Raw genomic sequence first — 25,691 nt, forward strand, 5'->3', positions numbered from 1 at the left:
GAGATGGAGAGAAAGGAACGAGGACTAGCTCCTTTCTAGGAGTCCCCATTGCCTATGGAAGTCCTTACCTGATAGTCCAGTCCCTTCATGACCTGGTTCCAAGTCACTTTCCCAGCCTTGTCTTCCCAAATCCTTCATAGCCCAGTTTCAAACCACCTCCTTCAGGTAATCACCTTCCTTCCTCCAAATTCTCATTGCCCAAGACATTTATCACTTCTTACTTCCCATGGCAGCTCTCTTATCTTTATCTTGCCTGTTTTGTCTACCAGCCATCCCTGATCCTTCTCCAAGTCCTCTCACATAGTACCAGATGTTGGCACAAGATATTTGGGTGGCCCATAGAAGTATCATCAACAAATTTCAGACAGTGTTTAAGACGGCGCGTGGCAGATATAGAGTGAGCATCAGAGAGTCCAGGGGTTAGAGGCTCTTCTCCAAGCATACCAAGATCAGACCAGGTGAACCAGAAATGCTCACTGCGGTCAGCACGCATGCCCGTGCCACAGACACCACACAGATGCTCCTGAGTATAAGGGACTCATCCCAGCTTGGCTCTAACCCACCTTGATAAAGACTATGGACCCAGCATCCCAGAGAAAGTAAGTCAGGGCTAAGACATCTTTGGAGGTAGCAAAGAATAATGGAAATTACACGCCCTTTAGAAACAGATAGATCTGACTCTGAATATCTCCTTAATTTTGCTTAATATATGGTTAAAATAAATAGGTAAGAAAGTATTGTAACAGATACAGGCATCATCATTTCGATGTTATAATTGGAAAAACTGAAACTAAGAATTTAAATGACTTTCTCATGATGACGCACTGCGCTATTCCTTAATTTTTCTACCTCTCTTGGTCTCCACCCTATCTGTCTAGTCCAAGCCACGTCCTTTTCTCCCTTGATGATGACAGTAGTATCCTCCCTGCCCCCCACTTCAGTTGACCCTTTGCTGCTGCCACTCATCTTCTTCGTAAGATGCAAATCTCAGCAGGTTACTCCCCCTCTGAAAACCCTGCAGTAACTTCCCAGTGCCTTGAGAATTGTCTCAGGTCAGTATCCCTAGGGAACAGATTCTGAAGCTGAGATGATGTGTGGGTGATTTCGCAGAGAGCGCTCTCAGGAAGAGCACGTGTAAGGAAGGAAGCAGGATTTGGCAGGGTGAGAAGCTGAACATCTGCAACAGAATCGTCAACTGATCCCAGGGGCATTTAAGCTGGGATAGCCCTTCAGAGTCGCCCAAAATCAAAGCAAGGGGGCCAGGTCATTACAGTCATTGGATGTGAATGAGACAGCTCCCTTTGTTGGAGAGAAATACCCAGCTAGGATCTGTCAGCTGCTAACACTCCTGGCAGCTCGGGGAATGTGTCCTAAGGAGTGTCTGAAGGGATAGCCTGGAGTCTATCAGAAGGATGAAGTCCAAGCTCCTCACTGTGACCCACAAAACCCTCATGATCTGGGCTTTGCCAATCCCTCCAGTCTCATCCACCCCACTCTCCCTCTGAGTCTGTGCTCCAGCCTTTTCTGGAACACAGCATGCTCAGGTCTCACCTCCAAGCCTTTGCATTTGCTGTCCCTTCTGCCTGCCTGTGTGGCCTCCCCTGTCACCCAGTTTATCCCTATTCATCCTGCAGATCTCAGCTCAAACATCACTTCCTCAAGGAAGCCTTCTCTGATTATCAGACCAGACCAGGTTTCCCTGTTATCAGTTCATAAACTCTTTTATTCTTCCCTCAAAATATGTATCACATTTTGTATTTAAGTAACTGTATTTAGATACCGGTCTCTGCTGTTATATACACGCACTCGGGGGCAGGGACAGGTCTTCCTTACCCACCACAGCATCCCCAGCACTCCGTGCAGGAACTAACACATGGAAGACATTCAGCAGATACTGTCCAATGCATTAACAAGCACAGGCTTTGAATAAGGTCTCCCTGAGTCTGTCTTCTCTCAGTAAAGTGAGCATAGCAAGTTTCCTTTGCAGGGTTGCTGTATTACATGGTTTATCTAGCAGAGATCTCAGGCTCTCAACAAAGGTTGGCTCCCTTCACTTCATGGGAAAAGACTGTAGGGTGACCAGTCATCCCAGTTTGCCTATGTCTGAGAGGTTTCCTGGGATGTGGAACTTTCAGTGCTAACACTGGGCAGTTTCAGGCAAATTGAGATGGCTGATCACCCTAAATTGGGGTGAGAAGGAAAAAAAGGGCATTTTGTATTCGTACAATAGTCAGGATATAGTAGCAAACCAGCTCTTTAGGAAAAACAAAGCAACCAACCTCAGTTTGTAACATTAGTCAGTTTCCACTGTGCAAATACCCCCACCATGACTGCAAAGTTCCTGAGCTCTCACGAGCCAGTAGGAGCTGGCTCTCGTAACCCGTATGTGTGTATATAGAAATACTTTTTGTTTTGTTTTGTTTCGAGACAGAGTCTCACTCTGTAATCCAAGCTGGAGTGCGGTGGCACAATCACAGCTCACTGCAGCTTCAACCTCCTGGGCTGAAGTGATCCTTCCACCTCAGCCTCCCAAGTAACCCGGACCACAGGTGCATGCCATCACGCCTGGCTAATTTTATTTTTTTGTAGAGATGTGGTCTCACTATGTTGCCCAGGCTGCTCTTGAACTCCTGGACTCAAGCAGTCCTCCTGCCTCAACCTCCCAAAATGCTGCAATCACAGGCATGAGCCACCCAGCCTGGCCCAATAACCCATATTTAATATGAGCACTCAGGTTTCTATTGCAAATCTGCAACACAGCCATAGATAACCTCAGCTCTGGTGTAAGTGACAATATTTCAATCCTGAGAAGGTCACAGCTGGAGTGGAGCTTGGAGATTAAAACAGCTTTTATAAAAATTATGACAGTAAAAAATCTGACATAAAAATATTATAACAGTAAAAAAATCTGATATTAACTGACTCCATCTTACTTCTAACCTCACAAGCTAACTGTCTTCATTCATGCCTGGACGTAGACCAAACTAAAAATTGAGTTAATAGTTTAAGACAAAAACAGTTAACAGTCCTTTCCTGAAACTAACGCCCTCTTGACTCAGAGACCAAAACCGCCTTTATAAAATTATGACTCCAGAGAAATATAGCCAGAGGTTACAGAACTTGTAACCTCCCCAGTGACTCCTGTAGATAACATCACTACTGTCAAAACCTAAAATTGCCCTTTCAAATATTTTTTGAACTTTTACATTCTGACGCTTCTACCCAGACCTGTGACTCATAATAAAAAACTAATTCAACCAGTCCTGTAACCCCCACCCCGAAACTGCCTCAGTACAAAAAAGCCAGCTTCAACTTCCTATAATTTCATCCCTCATCCAACCAATCAACATTTCCCTCTCCCTAGCCCCCTGCCCGCCAACCTACCCTTAAAAAACGCTGCCTTCCAAACTTTCAGAGACACACATTTAAATAATAAGCCCCCATCTTCCCACTTGACTAGCCCTACATCGATTAAACTCTTTCTCTACTACAATGCCATTGTCCCAATAAGTTAATTTTATCCATACAACAAACAAACAAAGGCCCGGCGCTGTGCCTCACACTTGTAATCCTAGCACTTTGGGAGGCCAAGACAGGTGGTTCACGAGGTCAGGAGTTCAAGACCACCCTGGCCAACATGGCAAAACACCATCTCTACTAAAAATACAAAAATTAGCCTGGTGTGGTGGCGTATGCCTGTAATCCCAGCTACTCAGAAGGCTGAGGCAAAGAATTGCTTGAACCCGGGAGGCGGAGGTTGCAGTGAGCCGAGATTGTACCACTGCACACCAGCCTGGGCGACACAGCAAGACTCCGTCTCAAGAAAAACAAACACAAAAATTCATCGGACGATGATAAGATCTTCTAGTCCAAGCCCATAAGTAATTCATCGCATAGGCCACTTATTCCCCATCCTGTGTCCACAGCTGACATTGCTAATGGGTCCTGAGGCTGAGTAGCACTATAGCCTGCAGTCCCCCCTCACCACTTCCACAGGTAGTCCCACCCGATTAGCCAGTGTTGTGCGTGAGAAAATCTGCTTACCTTCATGGGTAAGTATAGTCTTATTCCTTCATTATACAGGGGAGGAAGCTTAGGCTCAGAGAGGTAGAGGGACCTGGCCAAGGCCACACAGCCCGGGAGTAGCTCAGCTGGGACTGAAGAACAGGTCCCTTGCCTCAAATGCTCTTTCAACCCTGCCTTGCATTGAAAAGCTGAGTGCCCAGAGTGACGAGGAACAAAGGGAGGCTATCCAGGATTCTGAGCCTAGATTCTGGAAAACTGTGCTTAGACACCCCCACCCCCAACCCTTTTTGCATCCTGAGGGCTCCTTATTATGTCTACATGTACATACTGTTTGTATGGAGGAAGTACTTTTTAAAAATTGCAAAAGTTGAGCCAGGTGCAGTGGCTTACGCCTGTAATCCCAGCACTTTGGGAAGCTGAGGTGGGTGGATCTCTTGAGCTCAGGAGTTCAAGACCAGCCTGCTCAATCCCTCTCTCTACTAAAACTACAAAAAAGTAGCTGGGTGTGGTGGTGCATGTCTGTGGTCCCAGCTACTCAGGAGGCTGACATGGGAGGATTGCTTGAGCCCCGTGCATTGTACAGGGGTGGAGGTGGCGGGGGGCCAAGATCTCTCCTGCACTCCAGCCTGGGTAACAGAGTGAGACCCTGTCACAAATTAAAAAAAAAAAAAGAAGACAAAATTTTAAAAGTCATATGCTCATTGCAAAAAATCCAAACAACAGAAGAGTATATAAAAGAAAACACCTTCGTGCGATCTCCCCAGGGTAACTCCTGTTAATGATTTAGATCCTTCCAGGCCTTTTTCTGCCAATTTGCAACCATATACTTATCACAAATAGACTAAAAGATTAGCTGTTCACCAGTCTACCACTGACCCCATCTCTGAGAACATACCTAGCACCTAGCAGGCACTCAATAGATATTTGCCAAGTGGCTTTTGTTCACTTATAATGCCTTAGATTTCTTTCTGTATGAATATAGGTGGGTTCACCTCTGCCTTTTTAAGGGCCTTTTGTAGTTCATCGCATGGTCTCATAAATTAATTTAGCAGTCCCTTCGGTGAGCATTTAGACTGTGTTACATTTTTCCCATAACAATCCCAAGGCCTTGCTCTCTGGCTGGCCTGCAAGGCTGGCACCAAAGTCCCTTCCCATGGCTTCCAAATGCTGCTGTCCATCACATCTCCACAGTCTCTGGTTTCCTGGGATCACCAACAGACAACCCAAAGCAGAGGAGCTGGCTGCATTTGGGACCAGCTCCCGGGAGCAGGGTCAGGTTGCGGTGGGTGGATGACAAGTCCCTGAGCCCGCAGGGCTCCACCACCCCTACATCCAGAGGCTGCTGCCCCAGATGATGCCCCGTAGCTCACCCGAAAGCAGGGGATTAACCAGGAGGCATCGCCTGGGTGCTGACAGCCCTGGAGCCTGTGGCCTGGGGGAAAGGCCCATTTCCAGGCCTTGAGTCAGCTCAGCAACCCTGAGGGACTTGGAGACCAGAAATGATTGTGTGTGCAGCAGGCAAGAAAGGTCAAGGGGAGAGGGTCTAAAAGGATCCCCACCTACCTGTGCACAGGCCTGCCCACAACCCCAATGCCCATGGACACTTCCAACAGGCATCTCTCACCCATGGTGTCCAGTACTGAACTCCTGACCTTCCCTTCTCAAACCCTCACCCCATCTCAGTTCATGGAAACACCATCCTTCCATGGTTCAGGCAAAAGCCTTGGGACCATCTTTGACTCCTCTTTCTCTCAATCCTGTCCAGTCTATAAGCTTTTGCTTCAAAATGCGTCTTCTCACCACCCCTGCTGCTACAAGGTAATGGTGCAAGCCACCATCATCTCACCAGTAATAATTGTGTTAAACTCACTAGTTGGTCTCCATGCCACCTCCCCCTCACCCAATACCTGTCTTCCCAAAACAGCCTCTTCTCAACACAGTAGCTGAAAGAATCTCATCAAATGGGTCAGATCCTGTCTATCTTTTTTTTTTTTTTAGAGACAGAGTCTCACTACGTTGCCCAGGCTGGTCTTGAACTCCTGGGCTGAAGCAATCTTCCTGCCTTGGCCTCTTAAAGTGCTGGCCTTCTCCATACATCCCATCCAGGGTACATACTGTCGGTTTGTCTGTCATTGATGATGTTAAATTTGATCACTTTGTTAAAAGGTAGCCATAGGCTGGGCATAGTGGTTCAGGCCTATAATCCCAGCAATTTGGGAAGCTGAGGTAGGCAGATGGCTTGGGCTCAGGAGTTTGAGACCAGCCAGGGCAACATGGAGAAATCCCGTCTCTACAGAAAAATTAGCCAGGCATGGTGGCGTGCACCTGTAATCCTAGGAACTTGCAGGCTGGGATGGGAGGATCGCTTGAGCCCAGGAAGTTGAGGCTTCAGTGAGCCGTTATTGTACCATTGCACTCCAGCCTGGGCGATAGAGCAAGACCCTACAAAAAAAAAAAAAAAAAAAAAACCCTACCCATAAGGGATTCCAATTTAATTAAAAATAGAAATAATAAAAACATGGTGCATGCCAGCCAGAGTGTGCCCTGCAGGCTGCATGCAGCCGTCTGGCCTCCAATTGTGACTCCAACTCTACCCCATCCACAGCAATGGTCAGCCAGCACTGGCAGGAATACCTCCAGGCACAAGGTGCTCATTCCTGGCCTGGAGCAGGGGTCACTCTGGAGTTCCTAGCACACCTGGGCTGCTCTGTGGATTCTGCCAGGCACAGATCTGTGCCAGGCAACTCTCATCAGTTCCCTTTAAGCAGGGAGTGAAAGTTACACGGGAGGGAGGAGTGCCGGCCCTAACTTCTCTCCTACTCTGTGGCTTCAGCTCGGGAAGGTATAGGTGAGAACAAGGATAACCCTCCAAGGCAGGAAGTCTATGGCAGGAAGCAACCCTGTCCCCCCCGGCCCCACACCCCACCCTCAACCAGGGCCCTCAGAAAATGAGACTCGGCATTCCTCACAAGGGTGTGGAGGGCAGGGCCTCCTCCGGGGAACAGCTGCTGGTCACGGAATTAGTAGGCCCTGGAAACAAGCAAGCTCGATAAATCCCAGAGGCCTGGCCTTGGACAGGAGCACGTCTGCAGAGATTTGGCCAATCGGGCACATGAATCACTGAAAACAAGGCCGTGGAGAGGAAAGACTAATGATGTCCGCTTTTCTGTCCTGCTAAGGGTCTGCTGCGCTCTCCTGGGGTCTCCGTAGAATGCCCAGAGGCTGCCAAGGCAGCAGCTCAGCTGACTGTCACACTGATGCCTGGCTGTGAACTGGGACATGAGATTTCCAAGATGAGGTTAAATTATGCTGATTCTACATTCGAAATGGAATTGTGTCTGGCATGGATTCCATCTACACTGGCAAGACTCAAGGCAGAACTACGCGAATCAAAGTCTTGTCTTATTTACTGTTCCAAAGTCAAAAACTCCTTTTTTCCTCAAATATCCTCCCAAAGACAGGGACAGCTATGGTTCAGGCCGTGCTGAATTAATTCACCCTTTGGAATGTGAAGGAAATACAGGAGTATATATTTTGGCATTTCCTACGTGCCAGGCATGATGCTGAGTGCTTCGTAGGTATTATATTGTTTCATTGTCTCGACCATATTCTGAGGGAGATGTTAGCACATCCCTAAAGGAAAAAAGGAAACAGAAGCTCGGGGAGGTTACATGGTGCGCCCAGGTTCATATGGTTAAGAACCGGAACAGCCGGGATTTGAACCCAGATCTGGCTACTCCAAGTTTCAGATGTTTAAATATCATATGTCTTCCTTTAGTAATATCAGATTCTCTCAGGGCCTCTACACTTTATTTTCAATAACAATCAAACTGTTTTAAGTTAAAAGATATTCCTCTTAACCTCAAAAACAAAAACAAAAAGATCCACTAGAACTAAGAAATTAACTGAGCACGGTAAAAGAATTCAAAGTCAATATACACAAATAGTTGTGTTTCTATAAACCAGCAGTGAACAATTGAAAAAATAAAATGTTAAATGCCATTTACAATATCACAAAAAATAAAATACCTAGGGATAAAATTAACAAAAGATGTATAAGACATTGAAATCTCTAAAACATTGCTGTGTGGAATTAAAGAAAACCTAAACAAATAGGGATATATACCATGTTCATGGGTTGGAAGACTCACTGCTAATAAGATGTCCATTCTCTCAAACTGATCTATAGATTTAATACAATCTTCATCAAAATCCCAGCAGGCCTTTTCAGAAATCAAGAAGCTGGTTTTCTTTTCTTTGTTTTTGTTTTGTTTTGTTTTGTTTTGTTTTTGAGACAGGGTCTCACTCTGTTGCCCAGGCTGAAGAAGCTGATTTTAAAATAGAAATGACCTAGAATAATGCAATCTTGAACAAGAAGAGCAAAGTTGAAGGATTTACTCTGATTTTATGACAGTATAAAGCTATAGTAACCAAGGCAGCATGACATTGGCATAAAGATAGATAAACTGATCAACAGAAAAGATATTCTATTATGCAAATAAATAAATAAATATGAAAGTTAAGTTCCTTCAAGCTTCTCTCTGCAAGGAACATGTATCACAGGCCCAGAGAATGTGACACCAGGTACTTCCTGCTCAGTCTGGCAAAATCACGTAGCTCCTGTGTTCAGAGTCAATTGGACTAACATTAGCTTAAATCATAAGCTTTGAGCAGAAGAAAGAAAACTGGATCCACAGCGCAAACGCTTGGGTTTTTGACCCAATCGTCATAATTAAACATAAAGTCTCAACTTTTCAGCATGTAATGATAATAATAATATTAGTAATGAAAGCACTAACACATGCCATACCCTGTTCTAAGAGCTTTACATGGATCAGGGCCTCATTTAATTCTGTCAACAAAATAGAATAAAAGAGAAAATAGCAAGCATCGTACCTAGGAAGGGAAATCTTGTTTCGCGATGGTTTGTTTCAGTTTTGCATTCTTTTTATATGTGTATAGATATAGAATTACAATGTAAAATACATTTTTTTTTTGCATTCACTGCCCAGAGAAGGAATAAAATACATATCTTATAGTGGGATTGCAATTATAACAGTTTAAAAGCCACTAGGGTAGTAGATGACAGGGTTATGAGGAAACCTAAGTAATACAATGCCCATAAGACGCTTAGCCGGAGCCTGGTACATAATAAAGACACATTAACTAGTAGCCAGGCACAGTTATTACTATTGTCAAGGCCAGCTTCGTGAGTGCTGGAACTATGCAGTCTCGTAGGACCCAGCACTCAGAAGGCCCCTGCGCCTGGGTTAATGCTCTGTTGTCCCCATCTTAAAATTCTAATGATTTTAAAGAAGGGGTCCACATTTTCATTTTGCACTGGGTCTCACGAATTATGAAGCATGTCCTATTCTGTATCATTGTTTACTGTTTATTATTTAAAATACTTATTTATAATACCAAATGTTTAATGATCACTTATTATTATCAAATTGCATCTCTGCCTCTTATTAGCTAGATGACCTTGAGCGAGGTACTTGCATGATCTCCACGTCAGCTTCCTCATATGTAAAACAGGAGCCATAACTATGTCTCCATGAGGTTGTTGGGTGAAGGTTTAAACAACACAGCAGGCTGGGCGCGGTGGCTCACCCCTGTCATCCCAGCACTTTGGGAGGCCGAGGCAGGGGTATCACCTGAGGTCAGGAGCTCGAGACTAGCCTGGACAAAATGGTGAAACCCTGTCTCTACTAAAACAAAAAGTTAGCCGGGCATGGTGGCACATGCCTATAGTCCCAGCTACTGAGGAGGCTGAGGCAGGAGAATTGCTCGAATCCAGGAGGTGGAGGTTACAGTGAGCCAAGATTGCACCATTGCACTCCAGCCTGGGCGACAAGAATGGAACTCCATCTCAAAAAATCAATCAATAAATAAATAACACAACATACCTCAAGTACCTCAAGTGCTAGGAATGGTGCCTGGGACTTAGTAAGCACTCCAAACATGTTAACTATCATTATTATTATTTATTTTATTTTATTTTATTTTTTTGACACAGTGTCTCATTCTGTTGCATAGCCTGGAGTGCAGTGGTGTGATCATGGCTCACTGCAGCCTCGACCTCCCAGACTCAAGCGATCCTCCCACCTCAGCCTCTGAAGTAGTTGGGACTATAGGTGAGTGCCACCATGTCCAGCTAATTTTTGTATTTTTCTTTTTTGTTGAGATGGGGTTTCACCATGTTGCCCAGGCTGGTCTTGAACTCCTGGGCTCCAGCAGTCTGCCCACAATTGGCTTTACTGTTATTATTTTTATTAGCTTTATGGAAAAAGTCCACTTCGGGCTTGATTCTTCCAGTGCACATTTTGGGGACAGGATTAATAAAGTCATCAGTGGTTCTGGAACTTCTCTGAGCCAGAGATGACTTGGAGAATCTGAGACTATGTGAGAAAATGCCTCCCAGAAAAACACAGATAGTCTTGCACATATGTTCATATCACGCCTGAAGTTTCAGGGTATTTATGGGTCTCTGAGGCCAAAGCAAGGGCCCCAGGACCAAGAACCTCAGAAAACAACAAGCACTAAAGACTCTAGGAGGTCTGGAGCCTGTGAGTGTCTTGGTGGGAACAGCCAGCCACGCAACAGGCACATTACTCTTTCAGGGCTGGGGCGTGTGCGTGTGCTTTAAGTCAGCAGCTGTTTTTAGCTTTGCTATATATGGCCAGGGGAGGAATGAGGGCTATAGGAGGGGGAGGGGTGCCAAGCAGCTTACAACAGGGTTTGGAAGGCCAGAGCTCCTGCACCAGCCCCACCTTCCCCTTCCCATGCGAGAGCTGGAGAGCTTATCCTCAGACCAAAGAGAAAGTCTAGAGGACAGGGAGGGGTCTGCCAGATGGGAATGGCAGGGCTTTGAAGAAGACGCCAAGTCAAGTCACCTTAGAACAATGAGTGTCAAAATTTTTGGACCATGACTTGCAGTAAGAAACACATATTACATTGCAAAACACACATAAATGCAGACACTTTTGAACACACACACACTCTCACACATGGTGTGTGTGCATATATATGTGTATCTCCCCAACTGAATAAATATTTCAGAAAATAATACTTTATCTTACTCTCTGTGAAATACTCCGATACTTTTCTATTCTGTTCTGTTCTGTTCTTTCCTTTTTGAAAAATGCAGGTCCTGACCCACTGAATTGACTTCACCATCCACTAATGTGTTGACATCTCCAGTTTAGAAAACTGCTGTTTCCTTTGTAGCATTTGACTGCCAGAAAAGCAGGCAGTGGAGAAGACTTCTGAACCTTTGAGGATAAGATACGAGTTTCAGCTTTATCTCCTAGCTGGTGGCAAGTTTTGGACCTCCCAGTTTTTGCATTCTCTGTCCTCTCGTCCTGGAGTCTCCCTCCGCCCTTGTCACCTGGCTCACTCCTGCACGTATGTCGGGGCTCGGCTTGCAGCTGACTTCAGGAAGCCTCCCTGAATGCCTGGGTCTGGTCAGCTGCCCGCTTTGGCTTTGTTACTCCGCTGTCTGTCCCTACCTAGCACCCAACACAGAACTGCAGGACAATTTCCTGTTAGATTTGCTACGAAGACAGGGAGCGTTTCCCTTCTGCTTATTTCTACACTACAGGTGTAGCATCGTGCTAGCTGCATCATAGTCACTAAATAAATATTTACTGGATGAATCAATAATAGGTAATAGTAATAAGAGCAATCACCATTTACTGAGTACTTATTCATCCCATGAGAAGTCTTTTGAGAGAGTAGGATAGGTCCATTTTATAGACAAGGAAATTAAGGTTTGGTGAGTTTAAATAATGTGGCAGGGCCAGGGAAGGGACCCAGGGCAGGGCTGCCAGACTCCCAACCGTTCCTAATCACAGGATCTTATTTGTCCACATTCCCCTCAGTGATACCCAGGTTGGGGCCAAGGGTGAGGGCAGATCCTTAACAAACCCTTGGGGGACTGGTGACAGCTTGATTAAAGAGATTTTCCGAAGCAGTGGCCACATCTAATTTTGGAGAGTTGCACCTCGTGTGTGGCTTGGGAAAGAGAATCTGTGAGGTGGATGTGGATGTGGGGTCATCTGGATGTGGGGTCATCTCATCTGGGAGAAGTCTGGGGCTCTGATAAACCAAGGCAGCAGGGCTTCTGGTCACCTGGCCTGAAGAGCTCCTGGGCACACCTGGGATAAAATCCAGGGCCTGCAAAGCCTGTGTGATCCGGCCCAGGCCCACGATGTCTGCACCCCTCGCTCACTCTGGCATTTGTGCTGTTCCTCAAACCTGCCTTGGGGACTTTGCAACGGGATTCCGTCTGCCTGAGGGGACCTACTTCCTCTCCAGGCCCCTCCATCCTGCCTCTGAGACCACTCCATCTAAGAACACCATCCTCTTCTGCCTCTATTAGTTTTTTCCATACACTTGTAACTTCTGGAGATTACATGTATGTTTGTTTTCTAGTTTATTCTTCTGCACTGGACAGGAAGCTCCTTGAGGACCTCATCTTGCTCACTGCCCCTGCCCTAGAACTTGCCGTGAAGCAGTGCCTGGAACAGACCAGGTGCTCAGTAGTACTGGTTGCATGAATGAATGAATGAATAGATTTTCCTCTTTTAGACATATTAGGAGATGGGTCTATGGTTTCCTATGCTCATTTTGACCCAGAGATTTGTGTCCTGTGACTCACATCCAGACCCAAAACACACACAGACACACACACATGCACATAAAGACACATGCACACACAGACACGTGGACACAGACACACATGCACACACGCACACACACACCTTGGTTTGAAGAGAAGAGGGACGGGAACGAACATTCTACGCATGCCTACAGTGCACCATAGGTAACAGACGCCGTATAAGCACTCAAGGATTATCTCCATTTTTAGCCAGAGAAACTGAGGCTTGCTCTCTGCTGTGTCTCCAGTGTCTAGCACTGTGCCTGGCATAAACATCTGCTGAACTGAATTGCACTAGATTCAAGAGGCTCAAAAAACAGCTCAAGGTCACCCAACTAGCAAGTGGTGAAGCCAGAATCTGTGCTCAGGGCTGTTCAGTTCCCAGCCAGTGCTGGGTAGCAGCCATAGGCACCTGCACAAACTCCAGCGACCTCGTTAACATCCAGACACCCACCAACTGGCAGCCCAGATGCAAATTTATCCTGCACCTGAGGCTGCTCTCAATGTGTCCAACAGCCTTGGCTTCAACAAACCTTGCTCCCTGGGCTGGCTGATGCCTTTTTCTGCCTCAGCTGCCCTGATCCCAGCCCCAGTCCTCCATTTCCTAGCCACTGTCAAAAAAGGAGACACTAGTGATGAATACAATGTCCTACGAATGCCTTCTGACACCAAATGTCATTTGTAAAAATTAGCCAGTTATGAGTTATGTGTCAGTTCCTCTTTCCAATGCAGCTCATTAGGAAGACTTTATAGAATTATCCTACATCAGAAAGAGTTGGAATGACCATTCAAAACCGCAGCCAGCAAACTTTTGCTATAAAGAGTCAGGTAGGGCGGGGTGTGATGGTTCACACCTGTAATCCCAGCACTTTGGGAGGCCAAGGCAGGTGGATCACTTGAGGTCAGGAGTTCAAGACCAGCCTGGCCAATGGGGCAAAAACCCATTTCTACCAAAAAATACAAAAAAAAACAAAAAAATTAGCCGGGTGTGGTGGCAGGTGCCTGTCGTCCCAGTTACTTGGGAGGCTAAGGTAGGAGAATCACTTGAACCTGCGAGGCAGAGGCTGCAGTGAGCTGAGATTGTGCCACTGCACTCCAGCTTAGGCTACAGAGTAAGAACCTCCCTCAAAAAAAAAAAAAAAAAAAAAGTCAGGTAGTAAATACCTTAGGCTTTGCAGGACAAGAAGCAAAATTGAGGATGTTACGTAGGGGCTTTCAAATAATTTTGCACGCCAAAAAATATTGTTCTTCTTTTTTTCAATTATTCTCAGCTTATAAGCTGTGCAGAACTGACAGTGGGCCAGTTCGGCCCATGATCTATGGTTTGCTAGGCCCTAATTTAAAGCAACAATTTTTTAAACTTTGTTGTGTATAAAAATTGCCTGATAAGCTTGTGAAAGCAGCGTTCGGGCCCTTCTCATCAGAGATTCTGATGAGAAGGTCGGGGTGGGCCACTGAATTTGCATTGCTAACTGGTGGATGGATGGTGCTGATGCTGTCCCCCCACCGCCCACATTTTGAGCGGTACTGATTCTAAAGTGTCCCTTTTCATAGATGAGGAAACTGGCTTAGCTAAGTGATATGCCCAATGTTACACCCCGTGGACTAGGTAATGACGGCTGCTCTGCCACTCCACAGGGCTGTTTTGCCACAGAAAACTCCTCTCTGTTTCTTTAACCCACTACCACTCTCATGCTTCTGAGCCTTTGTCCTCACTTCTCTCTCTGTCCCACGCCCACCCTCACAAATGTAACTTTCCTGTAGAGACCAAGCTCAGGCGTCACCTCCACTTAAAGCTGATCTCCTCAAATCTAAATGCTGCTTTTCACAACAGCATCTGTACATACTTGTGTATAATGTATATAATTGTTTGCCTGCATGCCTATCTTTGTTTTTTGATTTTTCCTTTTGTAGAGATGGGGATCTTGCTAGATCGCCCAGGCTGGTGTTGAACTCCTGGCCTCAAGTGATCCTCCCACCACGGCTTCTCAAAGTGCTGAGATTACAGGTGTGAGCCACAGAGGCCGAGAATTGCTTGAGCCCAGGAGTTTGAGACCAGCCTGGGCTACATAGTAAGACCCCATCTCTACAAAAAACAAATAACAATTAATTAGCTAGGCGTGGTGGCATGTGCCTATAGTTCCAGCTACTCAGGAGGCCGAGATGGGAGGATTGCTCGAGCCCAGGAGTTCAAGGTTGCAGTGAGCTGTGATTATGCCACTGCACTTCAGCCTGAGCAACAGAGCAAGACCTATCTTTAAAAAGTTTTAAAAAGGAAACACAAAAGGAATGTAGGCCGGGCACAGTGTCTCACACCTGTAATCCCAGCAATTTGAGAGGCCAAGACAGGCAGATTGCTTGAGCTCAGAAGTTTGAGACCAGTCTGGGCAATATGAAAAAGCCCTGTCTCTACAAAAGAACAAAAAAAACCAAAAAACAAAAAACAAAAATTAGCCAGGCATGGTGGTGCATGCCCATAGTCCCAATTACTAGGGAAGCTGAGGTTGGAGGATCGCTTGATCCTGGGAGGTCGAGGCTGCAGAGAGCTGAGATCATGCCACTACACTCCAGCGTGGGCAACAGAATGAGACCTTGTCTCAAAAAAAAAAAAGAAAAAAAAAAGAGAATCCATGGATGGATCATGGATGGATGGATGGATGGAAAGATGGATGGGTGGATGGGCAGGTAGATGTATGAATGGCTGAATGGGTAGATGAATGGTTGGGTGGAAGCATGAATGGGTGGGTGGGTGGGTAGATGGATGGATGGGCTGGCAGGTGGGTGGGTGGATGGACAGATGGATGGATGGATGGACGGGTGGGTGGATTGGTGTGTGGATAGATGATGAGTGGATAGATGGATGGGTGGATGGGTGGATGGGTAGATGGGTGGGTGGACGAATGAATACTCCTCATGATCTATTGCTTGAAAATAATTTTCACGGCAAAGTTAAGACTAGAACCCAATTCTGCTAGAGTATATTTCATGGCTGTTTATGTTGGAGCATACCGAACATGCTAACGGTAGTAGTTATATTTTATTGTGTGTTGAGTGTGCACTTATATGGCAGGCTTTGTACTAAGCACTCCCACTAATCCTCTTGATAACCCCTTTATTCGCTCCATCTTTACTACAAGAAAATGGATGCTCAGAAAGGTAGAGCAGCTTGCCCAAAGCCACACAGCAAATCACATCCTACCCCATCTGATTCTGTGCCAATTGCCCATCACCTTTCCCACCCTCCACCAGGGTTTCTCACCCTCCCTGGCCCTGCCCCACCTCTGCAGGCCCCCAGTTGGCCTCACCTCCATCAGCATAGGTCTCGGTGCCATAGCCGTCTTGCAGGCCATTGTTCCAGGTGCCCTCATACTTGGCACCGCTGCTTGAGCTCTGCCGGATTCCGTAGCGTCCCTTGAAGCCATGTGTCCACTCGCCCTTGTAGAGCCAGCGCCCCTTGGTCTCTATGCCCAGCCCATGCCGTTTGCCCTGGCTCCAGTATCCCTCAAAGGTATTTCCGCTGGGCCAGGTATAGACACCTGCCACCTCAAAGCCAAAGTTCCAGGAGCCAGAGTATTCGCCCTGGCCCTTGGGGCCTGTGCACAGTCCGTGCCCGTGGGCCTTTCCCCCCTCCCAGCCCCCGCAGTACGCCCCACCGTCATCAAAGTCAAAGCGGCCCCCGCTCATCTCATCATAGCCCCTGACAACCTCCCCGTCCTCCAGGGTGAGTGCAGAGGGCGTGGGTGATGCCTGCAACACTCCTCCAGTGCCCTCGGGGGCAGGCCCCCAGACTCACCACTGCGCCCCAGGAGGGGGGAAGCAGGATGCCAGCAGAGGCTGAAAGAGCCCCGGCGCCAAGTCAGCACTGGGTTGGCTAGTCAGTGCCATGCCCAGGAGCCCCGACTCCACCAGCCAGAGCAAGGCTGCCTGCTGGGAAGAAAGCAGAAAGGAAAGGTTCAAAGTCCCCACAAAGCGTCCCAAGTCTGCCTTCCAAGAAGTCCAAGGGAAAACGGTGTGATCTCTTCAAGAAGCCCAGTGAAAGCGTGGGGTGGAGGGGTCCCCAGCCTTTTCAAAGAGGGAGAATTCCCCTCGGTGACAGCCCCCGCCTGAGGCTGGGTTCCCGCAGCCCGCTGGCCCCCTTCTCCACCCCAGTGGGTGTGCGGGGCTGTCGGTCTCCCGGCCGCTGCCCCGCCCCCTTCTCCAATCCTGCCCTCCTCCCCGGACGGAAAGGTCAGTGTTGCCCTAACAAGGCCATTGGATCTCAAAAGCTGCTCCCAAAATAACCCCCAGCCAGCCCAGCCTCCTTCAAAGCGGGAAGGAGGGGTATTTCAAACCGTGCCCGTGCTGCAGACCCGGGCAGTGGCTGGAGAGATGAGGAAGGAGGCTGAGAACTGAGTGCAGGCAGCCCAGGGAACCTGGTGTCTTTTTCTCCCGGGAATAAGAGCTGCCTTCCATTCTCAGAGTCCCCTGGGTCTGCGGGCAGGGAGGGCGCCGGGGAATCGGGGAAGGGAGGGGAGACGGAGACCAGTAGAACGCCCAGTCCTGGAACACTGAAAATCCCCCAGAGCGAGGAGGTTGGCAGATCTCAGCCCCATCACCACTCACATGCCCTAAGGGGACCTGGGGTTACAGCACCACTGCCAGCCCCATCAAGGAATCCGGTGACCTAAAGAGAAAGGAATGGAGACAGTTTCACATGTGCTTCCGAAAGCAGAGGAGGGAAGTCAGAAAGAGAGGGGAGGCTGTGGAAACAGAGTCTGGAAGATACACCAAATCTCAGTCCAGTGCTCACGCACCACCCTGAGCTCCCTCCACCCCGGAGAACCTGGTGCAAGAAGCAATCATCTATTTCCTTTCTCTTTCCCCTGAAAGGCAAAGAGAAGGGAGAGGAGCCTGCCCTCCTCGCTGCCTGAGACACAGACTGGCCTTCCCGCTAGCTTCCTCTCCCCACCCCTTGGTACCTCTGCGCCCTCCCTGCCGCAGACCCGGCAGACCCTGAGGGTCAAAGGAGTCCCCTTCCTGTCAACCCAGGGTTGTGCTGTAATGAGGTCCTCTCAGAAATTCTCAAGGGTCATGATTTTTTAAAACTTTCCCTTTCCGAGCTGTCTTTTCCTCTAGTGTCCTAGGAGCCTGTGAGGCCAGACTTCAGAAAGCTCTTGGGGCAGGGCCAGGAGAGAAGGGCCCGGGTGGATTCCCAGCCACTCAGGTTCCCACCAAACTCCAGTAAAAAGAACAAATAAATCTCCACGGCAAGAAGCTGTGGCCAGAGCTAATGATTGTAAATCCCAGCTAAGCCCAAGGTTAATGGGAGTATAGAGGAATTCTGGGAAAGGTAAGAGCCACTAGGAACATCTGTGTGTGTCTGTGTGTGTGTGTGAATGTGTGTGTAAGAGTGTGTGTGAACGTGTGTAAGAGTGTGTGTGAAGTGTATGAGAGTGTCTGTGGCAAGAGTGCGTTGCGAGAGTGTGTGTGGTGAGAGTGTGTGTTTGTATGTGTGTGTGTTTGTGTGTGAGTGTGTGTGTGAAGATGGGGATGGACGAGAAAGAGAGAACTAAGCACAGAAGGTGCTAGAGAACATCAGACAATTATCTGACTTTAAATTTATCTGACATATTTCCTAACCCCGTGATAATTTAGGCCACGTAAAGTCACTGCGGAAGTCTTGTTCCTGTTTGGGAAGTGGGTAAAAAATGTTCCCTGCTTTCCTTCCAGCGGGTTATCTGTTCTTAGGACTTGGTTTCATCCTTGGTCACAGCCCCTGACCTTAAAGAGCCCCTTCTGTATCTGCGTTTCACCACCAGGTAGAGGCACCCAGCCTCTTGGGCTCACTGTCACCGTCTGTTTGCCAAGCTGACAGGGAGCACATAGCGGATAAGGACTGTGTCCTCTGGGTAGTTAGGTGTGAGCCCTGGCCAGGTTGACTGACAGTCTGCTTGCACAATTCACTTCTAAGAACACCTCAGGGCTACTCCTGGGGAGTTCTGCTTTCGCCACTTCTCACTGAGGACTTCCGAGAATCACAAACTTTTTTCGAGATCTGCTGTCAGGGGAAGAGCATCTCCAACTGGAAGCTAGGGGAGTTTGAGCTGCGGATTCAATATTGTAATCATACGCTTAGGCCAGGCGGCCATTGCTGCATCTTAGCAGGGTGTTCCACCTATGTGAATTTAACCACTGTCCATCCATAGCAGCTCCCTAGGGTCGCTCTCTACCCAGGGTTACTACACGCAAGAACCACCTACTGAACTTAAAAACATAAAGAGATCCGAGAGCCCCACCTGAGACCTACAGAATTAGATTGTCCTGGGAGAAGACCTGGGCAGTCGTATTCTTTTAAAAGCTCGTCAGATGAATCTGACTCTCATCTCTGGTTAAAAACACTGTAAGTGCCTGGTATAGGGGCTCACACCTGTAATCCCAGCACTTTGGGAGGCTAAGGCTGGAGGATTGCTTGAGCCCAGGGGTTTGAGACCAACCTGGACAACAAAGTGAGACCCCCGCCTCTACAATTTAAAAAACATTTTTTTAAATTATCCAGGTGTGGTGATACACACCTGTGGTCCCAGCTACATGGGAAGCGGAGGCAGGAGGATTGCTTGAGTCAAGGAGTTGGAGGCTGCAATGAGCCATTTTGGTACCACTGCACTCCAGCCTGGGCAACCCTGTTTCAAAACATAAATAAATAGATAGATAGAAAATAACAACGAAACCATGGTAAAATTTCAAATTAAGAAACTGTTTAATAACATAAAGATTCATGAATCCGTTTACTGCAGGATGAGTAGTTTTGGAGTTAGATACGTCTTCAAATCCCAGTCCTGCCCCTCACAAGCTGTGTGACCTGGGACCAATTGTTAATTTCTCTAAACTGCAAGTTTTTCATCTGTAAAAGTCCCTACCTCAGAGGATTATTGGTATCAAGAATAACAGTATCTACCTTATATGACTGGATGAGGATTACAGAGTTAATACTGTAAAAAGGCTCAGAACACACTACACGTATAATCAGTGTTAGCGCTTATGAGTATTACTCTTACATACTAAATTACTTTTCAGGCTTAATAAAATAGTAATCAAAGAGGGAAGAGAGAACCCTTCCCAAATATTAAATATCTTGACATCGAAGCACTCCTTATTCTCATGTTTTAAACTGAAAAACGAAGTTACTGGTAAAGGGATACTATGACTTTGTAAAGTAAGATTCTTTGCCAAATTTGGTACTGGCCTTACCTGCCCAGAGCTTTCTGATAAGTTACCATTCGTCCTGCCTTTTAAACGGATGCATTTCAGGGAAAGGGAGACCTCTTGTGGTGTTACGTGCATTACAACAGACTTTCCTCAGAAAAAACAAGTTCTTCAAATCCAATGGAATTTACTAAACTTGAAATATTAGCCGGGCATGGTGGTGCATGCCTGTGGTCCTAGCTACTCAGAAGGCTGAGGCAGAAGGATCGCTTGAGCCTGGGAGGTCGAGGCTGCAGGGAGCCATGATCACACCGCTGCACTTCAGACTGAGTGATGGAGCAAGATCCTCTCTCAAAAATAATAATTATTATTATCATTTAAAAATAAATAGGCTGGGCGCGGTGGCTCACGCCTGTAATCCTAGCACTTTGAGAGGCCAAGGTAGGTGGATTATCTGAGGTCAGGGGTTCGAGACCAGCCTGGCCAACATGGCGAAACCCCTTCTCTACTAAAAATACAAAAATTAGACGGGCAGAGTGGAACCTTCCTGTAACCCCAGCTACTGGGGGCACTGAGGCAGGAGAATCACTTGAACCCCAGAGACAGAGATTGCAGTGAGCCGAGATGATGCTACTGCACTCCAGCCTGGGCGACAGAGTAAGACTCCATCTCAAAAATAAATAAATAAAAATAAAAAATAAAATAAACTTGAAATAATTATAAACTGGTTTTAAAGGCAGCTAGCCTATTCCCTCTCTTTGTCCCAGATCTCTTCCCACTCCCTTGTTCTGTTCCCTGGTCACTTTCTCCCTCTATTTCCTGCTCAACTTCTCAAGCTTGACTGCTTCTCTGGGAGCCTCAAAGGGAGAGAACTGAAAATCCAGAACAAAGAGAAGGACTGTGCCCAGAAATCCATTGGGGTTCTTCTCAGCCGTGGAAGGTTCAGCAGAGTGAGCCTCATCACCCTGGAAGCCTTTCCAGGCAGGTTTCCTGGCTGGACTAGTGCCCTTCCCACATGCTGGCTCCTCCCCCAAACTATGAGTTGTTAAAGCAAGGATTTTCTTCTTTCCAAAAAATAGTGAATAGTGCTGCAGTGAACATAGGTGTGCATGTATCTTTACAATCGAATGATTTATATTCCTTTGGGAATATAAATCCTTTGGGAATATAAATCAGTAATGAGGCTGCTGGGTCAAATGGTATTTCTGGTTCTAGGTCTTTAAGGAATCGCCACAATGTCTTCCACAAGGGTTGAACTCACTTAGATTCCCACCAAAAGTATAAAAGCATCCTTATTTCTCCAGAGCCGTACCAGCATCTTTTGTTTCTTGTTTGTTGACTTTTTAATAATTGCCATTCTGACTGGTATGAGGTGGTATCTCATTCTGGTTTTGATTTTGCATTTCTCTAGTGATCAGTCAATCAACCCAAATGTCGATCAATGATAGACTGGATAAAGAAAATGTGGTACAGATACACCATGGAATACTATGCAGCCATAAAAAGGAACGTGATCATGTCCTTTGCAGGGGCACAGATGGATCTAGAAGCCATTATTCTCAGCAAACTAACACAGGAATAGAAAACCAAACATGTTCTCACTTTTAAGTGTGAGCTGAACAATGGAAACACATGGACACAGAGAGAGGAACAATGGGGCCTGTGGGTAGGGTGGGGGAGCAAGAAGAGAGAGAGAGCACCAGGATAAACAGCTAATGCATACAGGGCTTCATAGGCTTAATACCTAGGTGATGGGTTGATAGGTGCAGCAAACCACCATGGCACATGCTTACCTATGTAACAAACCTGCATGTCCTGAACATGTACCCCAGAACTTAAATTATTAAAAAACCTGAGCACCTGTTGTACAGCAGGTATTGCAGCTCATCTGTGTCTACCCAGTGCCTGCACATAGTGGGTGCTCCTGGTCTTCCCAGCATCTAGCAGCTGATGACCCCTTCTGAAATCCTTTTTCAATTGACTTCTAGACTCTCTCTCTCTCGGTTCTGCTCCTGCCTTACTGGTTCCTCCTCATCCCCCTGAGTTCTGTACCTTGGGAATGTGCCAGACCTTCATTCTCTGGCTTCTTTATCTACATTCATTTCTGAGGAGGTCTCTAGTCACATGGCTTTGCATAAACTCCCTCTACCGATGACTTCGAAGTCTGCGTCCCCAGTCTGCACCACTCTCCTGATCTTCTGTCAGACATCCAGCCACCTACTCAACATTTCTAAATAACTCATGAGCATCTCAGATTTGACAATAACAAACAAAACTCTCAGTCTCCACTTGCAAATTTGTCCCTCCAGCCGACTCCACAAACTTATTAAAACCTTTGGAGTCAACCTTCATTCCTGTCTTTCTCTCACACCTTAAATCTAGTCCATCAGCAAATCCCTGAAGGGATTTGGATTAAAATAATTCTACAACAGGCTGGGCACAGTGGTTCACACCTGTAATCCCAGCACTTTGGGAGGCAGAGGTGGATCATGAGGTCGGGAGTTCGAGACCAGCCTGGCCAACATGGTGAAACCCTATCTCTACTAAAAATACAAAAATTAGCCGGGTGTGGTGGCATGTGCCTGTAGTCCCAATTACTTGGGAGGCTGAGGCAGGAGAATTGCTTGAACCAGGAGGCAGAGATTGCAGTAAGCTGAGATTGCGGCACTGCACTCCAGCCTGAGCAACAGAGCTAGACTCCGTCTAAAACAAAACAAAACAAAACAAAACAAAAACCTTCCAGAACACATATTATCTCCTGCACTCCTAACTGTCCTCTTTGCCTTCCCTTAGTCTGCACACAGTAGCCAGTGCTCTTTCAAAAGGTTAAGTCTCAGCTGGGCATGGTGGCTCATGCCTGTAATCCCAGTACTTTTGGAGGGCAAGGTGGGCGGATTGCCTGAGGTCAGGAGTTCAAGACCAGACTGGCCAAAATGGCAAAACCCCATCTCTACTAAAAATACAAAAAAAAAAAAATTAGCCAGACATGGTGGCGCACACCTGTGATCCCAGCTACCTGGGAGGCTGAGACACGAGAATTGCTTGAACCCGGGAGGTGGAGGTTGCAGTGAGCTGAGATCGTGCCACTGCACTCCAGCCTGGGTGACAGAGCAAGACTCTGTCTCCAAAAAAAAGCTAAGTCTGGTGATGTCTCTCTCCTCTGCTCCTCCAAATGGCTCTCTATCTCACTCACAGTAAGAGTCAACACCTTTGAAATGGCCTATCAGGCCCTCCATGATCTGGCCCGACCGATCTCTCTCTGACCCCACCTGCTCAAGCTGCATTGACATCCTTGTGGTTCCCTCTGCCAAGAATGCCCCTCCCTCAGATGCCCCCATGGCTCACTCTCTTACTTCCTTCAGGTCTCTGCTCAAATATCACCTTATCACAGCATCTTCTCTGCTCACCCCAAATAGCAACCCTATCCCTAGCCCACCCCTTTCTATCTCCTAATTCTTCTTCTCTCCATACAACTTATATGTTCATCACCTTTCTCTACTGAGGACAAGGATATTATTCTGCTTACTGTTCGATTGCCAGGCTCTAGTACAGTGTCCCTGATGTGTTGTAAGCACTTCATACTCATTGAATGAATGAATGAATGAATGAATGAACATTCAATGAAAACTTGTTCAATAAAGGCATGTAGAAATCAAGATGTTACTTTTTTGGAACATCAGAGTGAGACTTAATCCCTCAATCCACAAACGAAATCCATTTTCCTAGATGTATGAGAGAAAGGAGATTAGTTTGGTAAGTCGCATTCACAAAAGAAAGGGACCCTGATGTTAAAGTTGGCCCAACTGGGTCTGAGCAGAGTAATTTTTAACTTCAAGATTCATGTTTTGAGGAAGATTTTGCTGTGATGTAGATAACTTACAACTTATTCCCACAAATCGGGAATGACTCAACTTTCATCCAAGTTGGATTTTGAGTTAGTAGGTCATTGGAACTTTGCCCTTTTCAATCCTTACACCCCTAACACCTTCGTATGAAAAATATACGTATCATCATTCTCTGGTGACTGCTGCACTAACATACAGCACTAAGCAAATAACCAGACCGCTGGCTTGGAAAGCAAACTAAAAGGGATTTAAAGGCTTAAGAACTCATCTTAATTCAAAGAACATGTTAAGCCCACTTAAGATGAACTTGAATAGTTCACTACTTAATTACAATAGCTCCACTCCTCTCCAGTTTTTATTTTTGAGACGGAGTCTCGCTCTGTCGCCCAGGCTGGAGTACAGTGGTGCGATCTCAGCTCACTGCAAGCTCCGCCTCCTGGGTTCACACCATTCTCCTGCCTCAACCTTCTGAGTAGCTGGGACTACAGGCGCCCACCACCACGCCCAGGTAATTTTTTGCATTTTTAGTAGAGACAGGTTTCACTGTGTTAGCCAGGATGGTCTCGATCTCCTGACCTTGTGATCGGCCCACCTCGGCCTCCCAAAGTACTGGGATTACAGGCGTGAGCCACCGCGCCCAGCCCAGTTTTTGTTTTTTTAAAGGTGACCCAAAACATTAGTTGTGGAGGTGAAAGCAGGGTGGTACCTTTACAACCAGAAGCTTAAATTTTGGTCTGGGAATCCCTGGGAGTCCCTGATGCCCTTTTAGGAAATCTGAGGTCAACATTATTTTCATAGTACTAAAACATTACAGGTTGAGGTTCCCTAATCTGAAATGCTTCAAAATCTAGAACTTTTTGAGCACTGACATGAGGATTAAAGGACCTGCTCATTGGAGCAGTTTGGCTTTTAGGATTAATGCAAATCTTTCAAAATCTAAAAAAATTCTGAGATCCGAAACACTTCTGGTCCCAAGTATTTCATGTAAACAATATTCAACCTTTTGTTGCCTTTTTCACATTCATACTCACAAGTGTACAAAAGTTTGCCAGAGACCACACAATATGCGATATCCCACAGACTGAATGCAGAAACATACGAGAATCTGTCTTCTAATTAAGCCAAACATTAAAAAAGATTTGCAAAAAGGTAGAACAATGCCACTCTTCTAATATTTTTTGTTTTGGAAAAGCTATTTTTCATTCAGAAATTGTTAGCTTGTAATGAATTAAATATTTTAAAATTATCTTAAATTTCTAATATGGTAAACATTAACATATATCCTTTTGGAGACTGTAACAAAACCTTTTGGGTCCTGAATTTGTCAGTGTAAAGGAGGTGCTTACAGAAAGTTTGAGAATTTCTGCCTTAGATATACTAACTAGTACACCTTGTGTCACCATTATTAGGAAATATGTCACAGCTTCTAGAGCTGTGATAAGGTATTTTGCTCCCTCCCTTTAACCAAAGCCTTCAGATGTCACTAAATCCACACTAAACCAATGACCAGTAGAGGACTCCCACTACTTAAGCTTAGGGTTTTTCTAGTAAACACCCTTCCCCTCTCCCCCAAGAACAAATCACCTATTTGTTGAAGCCCACATCCCATTATCATCAATCAACCAGACAGCCAGTGCGATGTTTTAGTAAATAGTATAAATGTATTTTGTAATTTAAACAAAAGCTTCTGTTAACATTATTGCTAACATGACTAGACACTGTCACTAAATTTGGTGGCTCTGCTTAGGATGGTCTGAACACATGGAACATTCTTTTTGGAGCCACCTGAAAAACAAGGATTCATCATCCAGCTGAAACCGAAGACAGATTTTTTTACCAAACTGGAGGGAATTTTGAAATGGTTGACCAAATCTGTGGGATACAGAATGTACAAAATTCTCTTTTGGGGTTGCTGGGGTGACAGGGCAGCTCAAAGAGGTAACCATCTAGAACATCTGAAACTGAGGTATGAGACC

At 46.3% G+C, this 25,691-nt stretch overlaps 1 protein-coding gene across 2 annotated transcripts in view; it reads right to left on the reverse strand.

Moving 5' to 3' along the window:
* Positions 1–16,830, reverse strand: part of JPH2 (junctophilin 2) — a 76,977-nt gene extending 60,147 nt beyond the window's left edge. For both annotated transcript variants that reach the window (XR_012419407.1, XM_005569060.4), the window contains exon 1: positions 15,994–16,830. Coding sequence is in view for 1 of the 2 variants with exons in the window: in XM_005569060.4 (XP_005569117.3) it covers positions 15,994–16,372 (379 nt within the window). In the remaining variant the exon portion in view is untranslated. The remainder of the gene's footprint in view (positions 1–15,993) is intronic.
* Between the last annotated feature and the right edge of the window lie 8,861 nt (positions 16,831–25,691).

Source organism: Macaca fascicularis, chromosome 10 (genome assembly GCF_037993035.2).
Source record: "Macaca fascicularis isolate 582-1 chromosome 10, T2T-MFA8v1.1".
Classification (NCBI taxonomy): domain Eukaryota; kingdom Metazoa; phylum Chordata; class Mammalia; order Primates; family Cercopithecidae; genus Macaca; species Macaca fascicularis.